General features: G+C 41.5%; 1 protein-coding gene across 4 annotated transcripts in view; it reads right to left on the minus strand.

Annotated features, from left to right (window-relative positions):
* The window catches only part of sfxn5a (sideroflexin 5a), a 25846-nt gene that overhangs the window by 9759 nt on the left and 6087 nt on the right, over positions 1-10000 (minus strand). For all 4 annotated transcript variants that reach the window (XM_063184096.1, XM_063184098.1, XM_063184097.1 and 1 more), the window contains exons 6-10: positions 9598-9623; positions 8486-8539; positions 8189-8245; positions 6705-6770; positions 4607-4697 (exon numbers count right to left, since the gene is read on the minus strand). In XM_063184096.1, the coding sequence (XP_063040166.1) occupies positions 4607-4697; positions 6705-6770; positions 8189-8245; positions 8486-8539; positions 9598-9623 (294 nt within the window). The remainder of the gene's footprint in view (positions 1-4606; positions 4698-6704; positions 6771-8188; positions 8246-8485; positions 8540-9597; positions 9624-10000) is intronic.

Below are 10000 nucleotides of genomic sequence, written 5' to 3' on the forward strand. Positions count from 1 at the left end.
CTCTCTCTCTCTCTCTCTCTCTCACACACACACACACACACACACACACACACACACACACACACACACACACACACAGAAATACACAGTCTAGAAAATTGAGAGATCTTATTGCTGTTTACATGGTAATTAGTTAAAACCAATGTAATCCCTGGAAAAAGGCACATTAGAAATATAATTTCAGTGGGTAGCCGTGAAGGCTTATTATGGAAGACAAAAGACAAAAAGCTTTCCACATATTAATAATGTCACTCAGCAGAATTCCTTTAATTAGCTCACCTAATCAATTCGAGGCCTTTCCGACATTCAGTGGTTCTGCTTTTCAATTAAAGCAATCACACGTATGAACATTCCCACTAATGCTAGTTCATACTAGCAATCTATTGCTGCAATACTCTTGTCAATTTTCGTTACCTTTATTGTTCTATTGTATTCTAGTGGATGGGCTATAATATAAAACCAAAGGCTTCAGCAACTACGTATACAGTCTTGCTCACATTTCATAAACACACATGCACGTGTGTTGCTCACACACACTTACAAACTGAAGTAATGAATTTAAAGTTATATTGGTAAAGTCTAATACAAATTGCATGGGTTGCATCAGTATATTCATTTGCGCAGCTTTTTTTGTGTTTTTCTGTTTTTCTTTTCATAAAGTCATTATCTCAATCATTCCTCTAACAGAAATGAGGAGATTTAGAACTTAGATTATCATGATTTGGAGCTGGAATTTAGGTAGATATGAAATAGATGTAATTTTCTTTATAATATCCCTTATGAACTTTCGGGCTGTCGTGACTGTGCTGCTTGTTAAGTGAGAAAAAAATGAAACACAACACATCAAAAAGCTGGTAAAGAGGCAGGCAGCGGGATGGCACTGCAGTGGTGTCAACAAGAGGGCTGCGGTTTACAAAAGAGGGGCAGGACTGTTCGGCACGCACCCTGCTGTGCTGCTCATGCCCTGGGGCCCCAAGTGTGTCGACAGGGGGCTGCCTGCCTGAGCCGCATAACAAGAGGATGGAGACCCTGGTGTGTTTCTAACCCCCTGCCTCTCTCCTCTGTGGACAACATCCTCTCACCTTTAAGGCGGCATCCAACTTTACACAAACACGATGACTGAGCGATAGGTGAACACAGGGAGCGAATTAAGACAAGCATGGCCGTTTATGACGGTAATGTCCGCCATGCGAAAACAAGGCTACTCTTTATGGGTATACATGTTTCTTTATGGGTATGTGTGCTCTCTCTTTGCCTAATGAAGACCTAGAGGTACAAACGCTGCACTTTTTAAAATCGAAACAACAAGAAGACAAGCAAGAAAGTGTCGTGGACTTTTTTTTCGCTTTCATTGGATTTGCATGTACTCTGAATGTCCTGCATCTGGCCTATCTGAAGGGATGAAGGGAAGGGAAGGACTTAACAAAATGATGGGCAGAGACCGCAAGGAACCAGTGGACACTTTTATGGACCTGCCCTTTTTAAACAATCTTAACAGTTTTTATGGAAGATTTGATTCCCCTGACAGCAGAGACAAATGCAATGCTATTTCCACAAATATTCCTCAAACCACCACAATCCACCTATCAGTGGAGGAAGTTAGACATTGCCTCTCCAAAATAAATCCAAATAAAGCGCCTGGACCTGATGGCCTACGTGGAAGGGCACTGAAGGCATGCGCAAATGAATTAGGACCAGTTTTTACTAACTTATTTCAACTGTTACTGTCCACCTGCACTGTGCCAAATTTGTGGAAGACATCAACCATCAAACCGCTTCCCAAAAAACCTGGGTCAAAAGAGCTGAATGACTTTCGCCCGGTTGCCTTGACCCCAATTTTGGCAAAATGCATGGAAAGGGTCGTAATTAGACACCTTAATGCATCCCTGAACCCACATCTGGATCCTATGCAGTTTGCCTACAAGTGTCACAGAGGGACTGAAGATGCCACCCTCACTCTGACCAATATGGTCACTAAACACTTGCAAAACGCCAATGCTTATGCACGTATTTTATTTATTGATTTTACAGCTGCTTTTAATACAATGCAAATACAAATTTTATTGCAACGACTTTTAGACCTAGGGGTAGAGGGAGGGATGGTGCACTGGATCAAAGACTTTTTAACTAACCGCCCACAGCGTGTGTGCACCAGAGACTTGGTCTCAGATGAGCTGGTCCTTAACACGGGGGCCCCACAAGGATGCTGTTTGTCCCCTGTTCTGTTCTCTGTATACACAAATGAAATGTCACTCTGCCATGATGATTTTAAATTGGTGAAATATGCAGATGATATGGCTTTAGTGGGACTCTTTTATAAAGATGACAGTACATCTGACTATTTGGATCATGTTTTTAAGTTAGAGCAATGGTGCAAGAAAAGCTCACTTTTACTTAATGTATGCAAAACCAAGGAGCTAATTCTTAACTATAGTGGTGTCCCATCACCCCTTTTACTGTCCAAACAAAATATTGAAATTGTTGACTGTTTTAAGTATTTGGGCACATACATTGACACAAAATTGAGCTTCTCAGACAATGTTGATGCCATATGTAAGAAAGCTAACCAAAGATTGTTTTTAATAAGAAAATTGAGAGGCTTTGGAGTTAGCAGCAACATTTTGGAAAGGACCTATGTTTGCGTAATAGAGAGTGTCATTACCTATAACATCTCTGTTTGGTATGGTCACCTCACCCTATCTAATAAGAACAGGCTGTCCAGAGTGGTGAAAAACGCTGGAAAAATCATAGGGCGACCCCAAAAGCAACTGGACAAGCTGTACTGGACTGCAGTTGATAGGAAAACCATAAACATTTTGGATGACAACACCCACCCCCTTAACCCTGAATTTGAGCTGCTCCCCTCAGGGAGGCGCTACAGAGCACACATCACAAAGAAAAACATCTACAAGCACTCATTTATACCCAACGCAATCTCCATGGTCAATAAGCAATGGAAAAGCTAGGCTGGTATAACAACAAGGGACTGGATCTGGTATCTGACCTGTACTGTATGTGGTGTGTGTGCTGGGAGGGGTGGCTGGAGGGAGGGGATATGTGCAATGTTTTTTTTTTTTTTTTTTTCATGTGTATTTATGTTTTTAGAGTATGAGTGTTTTAATGGAGTGCGTGTACATGTTTGTTTTTATGGTGAGACGGAAGACAAATTTCATGCTTGCATGACAAATAAAGTATATTCTATTCTATTCTATTCTATGTGCAGACATTAACTCATTTGAACACTGTGTCTAGTCATGATTTTTAGATGCCATAATGGTGATGACACAGTGAGTTGATGGCGGAAAGCAGCTAAAACACCATTTGAGTGACAGATAGCAGCTTGATTGGGGTTATTAAACACTGAAATTACCCTCCTTCACCAAAAGAAAATCAATGGCAAGGAAAAAAAAACGTCCAAACAGTTCAAACATCAATGCTTCTGCTGGGTTCAATTAGCTGTCTTTAATAACCGTTTATACCTAATGCTAAAAGAGAGAGACAGAGAGTGAGAGAAAAAACAAGAACATGCAAACAAATAGTAAACAGCTCTGGAGTCCTGACACACTGCCTCTTCAGGGCTAATTATCCAATTAACTTGCAGCGGTCGTGCCCTAACGAGGAGCCTTAACGAAGAGCCAATTACCATCTCATCAGAAAGGGGTGGTGTGGGGGGGACCTGTTGATTTAATTAAATGGAGGGCCAGGGGTTATTTAATTACAGCCCCCCCCACCCCCTCCACATCTTGGGAGAATCTTCTGGATCCCCTTGGGCCCCGGCTCTAAACCCGCCAACGCTCAAGTAATGTTTCGCAGCACTCACGCGGAAACCAAAACAAAATATTAGCAGGGGAACGCGTTCGGAAAGAAAGTCAAACAAACGGATCGCGTGCGAAGAAAATGTGCACACACGTGCCCTCACGCGCACACACAACAGCCTTATTACGGCCCTTTATACAGAAGACCATGAGTTAATGAGTGTTCACTTAGGCGATTTATTAATGGTAATAATGCAATACTTTTACTGAGCGCTTCCTTCTTTATATGCGTTGCCTGTGGGGGGTTCATTCCGTCAATGCTTAACAGCAGGGAAGCCTACATTTGAACAGGTGGATGAAGACTCTGGCCAAATCCAAAACACTGGTAATCATTTATTGGCTATGTAGTTCAGGATGACACCAACAAAACACACTCCATGAAGTGTGCCAAGTAGGGTGCAGGAGAGTATCTCGGACATTCACTAAATTTACATAATGATTTCAAATATTATTTTGCCCTTTTTTGCCTTTATTTGATAGAAGAGTGAAGGTCATGACAGGAAGCGAGTGGGGAAAGAGAGACAGGGAAGGGACGGCACAGGACCCGGGACGAGAATCGAACCCGGGACGGCCGCACAGCACACGAGTGCCCTATCATTTGAATAATAATTCCGAATTAAATAGTTCAGTCGAGTTTACTGTGATCTTTCATTTAATTCCGAATTAAGAGGTGTTGACAGGACGTTTTCAAAGCGGAATTAAGGTTTATTCAGAATTAAATGGAGGTAATGCAGAATTAAATGTCTCATGTAAATGTAGAAAGTGACAAGCTCTTGGTCAAAGGGACCTACCGACTGCTGGGAAGGGGATAAATCTCTGGACAAGCAAGCGGGTGGCCGGACTGAACCGCTCTGCTTTCTGGACGAGCACACTTAGTCCCACCTGTAAAGACACACAAACACAAACACACACACACACACACACACGATTACGCGCGCACACACACACACACACACACACACACACACACACACACACACACACACACACACACACACACACACACACAGTTGCGCGCACGCACACACACACACACACACACACACACACACATCTGCAAATGAAATGATCATCATTAATATTATAATTAATATAATAATACCATATTAATATAGATGATTATGAACATAATATTACAAATTAAAATGCACTAATACCTTTCATAAAAAAATCAAAATGAAAAAGATAAAAGAAAGATATATTTAAAGATATATTTAACTATGGATTAACACTTAATTTTGATTCAAAATGATTTCCCCAAGATACTTGGCAACCATAACAGGCAGGGACCTCCACAGATACGGGGCTAATGGCTGGACAGATGGATGGAAAGATTCTTAGTTAATTGGTTATTATCACACTTTCCTCCAGCAATTAATTACTTAAAATCAAATCCCACTCTGTAGGCACAAACCCCACTAACACCTAAGGTTCACCTAGAATCTTAACCATATGTACGGAGTATAGTATACATTAACAGGATGTTCACTGGAGTGATTTATGATCAGATGTACGTAAATTGTGTTGACATCACTTCTCTTGCACTTCTATTCTCCCTGGCATTAAACAATAAACAATCACACACACATCGGACTGCACTCTCTCTCTCTCTCTCTCTCTCTCTCTCTCTCTCTCTCTCTCTCTCTCTCTCTCTCTCTCTCTCTCTCTCTCTCTCTCTCTCTCTCTCTCTCTCTCTCTCACACACACACACACACACACACACACACACCTGCCTTGGATTGTGCTGTTTCACTGGGTTTGCTATCTCTATCTCTCTCTCTCTCTCTCTCTCTCTCTCTCTCTCTCTCTCTCTCTCTCTCTCTATAAGGTGTCGTCAGAGGAACTGTTTTAATTAGTACGCCCCTATCGTTCGCCACTCCCCTCGGCCCTCTGAGCCGTTTGTAGCTGTCGTCGCCGTGGTTTCGGTTGTCATGCCGTTGGGCATCAAAGCGACACCCAGCAGGGCGGATAATTGGCTCTGCCGTCCGCAAGGGCAAGAGCCACAGTGGGACGCAGGAGCCTGACTGGTCTTGTGTCAGAGACTTTGCGTGTGTGTGTATGTGTGTGTGTGTGTGAGAGAGAGTGAGAGTGAGAGAGAGCGAGCAAGAGAGAGAGAGAGAGAGAGAGAGAGAGAGAGAGAGAGAGAGAGACAGAGACAGAGACAGAGAGGTCGTTGCACGTTGAGTGTGTGGTGTGTGTGTGTGTGTGTGTGTGTGTGTGTATGTGTGTGTGTGTGAATGTGTGTGTGTGTGTGTGTGTGTGTGAGAGAGAGAGAGAGAGAGAGAGAGACAGAGAGAGAGAGAGACAGAGACAGAGATAGAGACAGAGAGACAGAGGGGTTGTGGCACTTTGTGTGTGTTGTTTGTTTGTGTGTGTGTGTGTGTGTTTGTGTGTGTGTGTGTGTGTGTGTGTGTGCGCTCTTGCGTACTGTACATATGATGTGTACATGTAAGCAGGTGTGTCTGTGTGCAACTCGCATAAATGCTTATTGGAAAGAACATTGATAACGTTGTTGCTCTGCCATGTTTGTTGATGTCAAACGCATTTGCAACTTAAGTATGAGCGTGAATGAGAGGATATTATTCACTGTGTCTCTGTGTGTCTCAATTATATTTAATTGCTTATTATTATGCTGCATCATGGACTTTTAATTAGTTAACTAGTCTCAGAGACCCCCGAAGCGAAGGCCATTTACTGGTCTCATTTTCTTTTTCAGGAAATTAATTAAAATTCAGTCAAACTTCACCATTAGCAACGCATGTCAGATATTGAGTTTGCAGTTCTAAAAAAGCAAGTGTGTGTGCATGCATACGTGTGTGCGTGAGTGCATGTGTTTGTTTGTTGTGCTTATCGTTGTGTGAATTTGCACAACTGTCACCTTGTACTCACAGCAATAGACACCGCGCTGGTCACTGCACCCAGATAGCCTTGAAAGAACTTGAATCCTGACGTCGGCTTGGAGTGGAGAAGGTCGCAATCATCCATGAAAGAAATGAACACAACATGATGAATTCCCACACATTCCCTCAAACTACACCACAACAGCATCATATACAGTAATACAAAGATATTATACATTCTATGTAATGCTTCCTTTCATGACAACTGTCATGTACAGTCTCTATTATGTATACACATAATATAAATTTGATAGGACAGATGGGGGAGGACTGGGAAATGAACTTGGACCAGAGTCAAACCCGTGCCGTGTCCCCGGTGTAACAATCACAGGGTTAGCCCTAACACAGGGTTTCCCAAACTGGGGTGCGTGCACCCCTGTGGGTGCGCGGCCTGCCATAAGGGGTTGTGCGAGCTGAATAGAGCAATGGCAGATACAGTATGTGTGTTTTTAAGCAGCATTAATGAGCAATAAATAGTTTTCAATTGTATGGTGAATTGTATGCTGTAAGGCTCTATTGGAAGTGTAATTTATAGAGTAATTTCTATTTTTATAACAAGTTCCATTGTAATGAAAAAATATTGGGTCTATTGGGAATGAGGATTCCCTAAAATGACTGCATAATGTTTTGCTATCCAATAGCACAGTAGTGCTCAAACTGTGGTACGAGTACCACTGGTGGTACTTGAGACATCTCTGGTGGCATTGGAAGAATAAATTTTTTGTGCATTGGTTTGAAGACGGTTTGTTGCTTTGCTGTTTTACTTTACGATACAGTTGCATTTTCAAAATCAATCGTCAGGGACGTTTGTGTTACAGTAGTCCACATTTTCCTCATGCTGGACGAAAGCCTTTACTTCCATTTTGTGATGTTGGTTGTGAAGGTGGTACTTGGAGAGCTCAATATTTTCTCAGGTGGTACTTCAAACAAAAAGTTTGAGAACCACTGCCATAGCACATAGCATAGCGCAAACATACGCTTAGGGGGTGCGCGACCCACAGTAAAATGTACAAGGGGGTGCGCAGGGGAAAAAAGTTTGGGAACTGCTGCCCTAACAGTTTGAATATGAAAGCCTACACATACACATACCAGGGATTCTTTTTGAGGTGCAGACAATGGGATGAGACTGTCATGAGTCTGCAATGAGTATTCCATTTTTGGGTATTTGGTAGGATATTTGTTTGCAGAACTTTTTGAGGGTGCCCTGCTGCCGTGGTGACCATCAAGGGCAGAGTGGTCATACTTATTGATTCATTAAACTGATAAATATTCCATTTCCAGATATCGTGATTGATCTACCATGAAATCAGAACCCATTTTGGGAGCTGATTGAAGCCCATATTGGGTTTATGTGGGTGCTCTGTGGGAGCATGTGTGTGTGTGTGTGTGTGTGTGTGTGTGTGTGTGTGTGTGTGTGTGTGTGTGTGTGTGTGTGTGTGTGTGTGTGTGTGTGTGTGTGTGTGTGTGTCACACCTGGGAGGCATTCCGGTTGCTGTAGTTCACACAGGCATTGTGGCTCTGGTTCAGCCACTGTAGACACACATGCGACAACATGGTAAGTCTATCTGAAATGTCATGAACTGCTTAAAATTATTTTTTTAGATAAGATTATTTAAAATATCTTTTTCTATTTGCAACTGTATTCACTTTATTTAAGCTATTTAAAACATCAATATCCAATGTTATACACACAGTATACAGTACATGATATCACAGGCAAAAACCATGAAAAGCAACATAAAACATGTATAAATTCAAATTGAGACAGACCTGCCAGAAGACTGTGGACAGCAGCGTCTGATTAGGAAGAAGCAGTCCCACCACCTGGAGATGAGAAGACAAACACACTCTGAGGTTAGTTATACTTCCTACTAAAAAAAAAACAAGATGGCTTTCTACATGTACATTTATAATAAAGCAAACATCAGTTTCTCTGCATGTGTACATTCATTTGCGCATGGAGAAATTCAAATTATTACCATTGTCCGACAACTGTACGAGGTACTAACCTTAGTCCGATAGGAATTGAAATGTGTAATATACATGTAATTCCTACAAAGCTACTCAAGCATGCATACACAAAAAAAACGGTCTCTTCAGAGTTGCTGAAGGAAAACCTCATTCGGCATGGTCTGGAGGTCACTGACAGACAATACCAGGGGTGGGGAACCTATGTCTTATCTGGCCCCCAATATAATTCCAATGTTAAGCAGTTTCAAATAAAATATGACATGTTTTGTTAAAGGAATCTTAGAAATTATATTTGCAATATAATTCAGTTACATTTTCAGGGGACAGAGTGAGTGGGATCTGTTGTAAATGTGGCCACCTTCAATATAGGCCTTAAGTGCTCCTGCCCTTGGAGGACTTTATAAAATTTTAAGTGACCCTCGAATGAACACTGCTCCCCACCCCTGCAACAGATAGAGAAGAGTATTGTTGTCAAGATGAAGAGTGATCAGTGGTAGTCTAATTATTCTAGATTATTTAGAGGTAGAAAAAAGAGCCAAAACCAACTTCAAATGAAAAGTTCGGAGAGTTTGTTTGATTCAACAAAGACTTCAACTTTGCTTAAAGGTTTAAACGTGTGTTAGTATGAAAATACTGTAGAAGAGTGGACCAATGTGTTATTGGCCTGGTTCTAATCTGTTAGGCTATGTGCTTGTGAAAAAAGGAAGAAATATGTGCACACCACAAAAGCTCCCTTGTCGTGATTTAATAAATGAAAAGTTGCCTCATATATGTTCTTTTATATCCTGCACCCACAGCAATCGCTTTTTTGGGATGTGCGCGCACCTCACAACTTCTAGGCTATATGTTTGAGGCATAGTAATATAGGTATAATGTCATTGTTCCACTGGGGTGCTCAGGAGGATGCTTACCACTGGTGTGCCAAAGGGAATATAGCCTGGATAGACAAGTAAAGGGTTTAGAACAAGGATTTAGAATAATATCACACCCACAAACCCCAACAAACACAACCAATGGTACAACACAAAGGGCTTAGAGGACTCAGGAGGCTACAGATTATGTTACTCTTATAAGAAAAATCCAAAAGTGATAGGAAGCCTTCAATATAACCTGACAAATCTATTTAAGAAGAACACAGACCTACTTGCTCGCAACACTAAAGTCTGTGTGTTTTTAAGGTATGCCATAACTAATGAGACAGTTTATATGTGTAAATATAAATTAAATGTTTCCAACTGATTGCTGGGAAAAAAACAAAGCAAGAACAAAAACAATTAATCACAGAAACAGTGGGATGTGCTATCGACTGTATCT

The sequence above is a fragment of the Engraulis encrasicolus genome, chromosome 19 (assembly GCF_034702125.1).
Source record: "Engraulis encrasicolus isolate BLACKSEA-1 chromosome 19, IST_EnEncr_1.0, whole genome shotgun sequence".
NCBI classification, from domain to species: domain Eukaryota; kingdom Metazoa; phylum Chordata; class Actinopteri; order Clupeiformes; family Engraulidae; genus Engraulis; species Engraulis encrasicolus.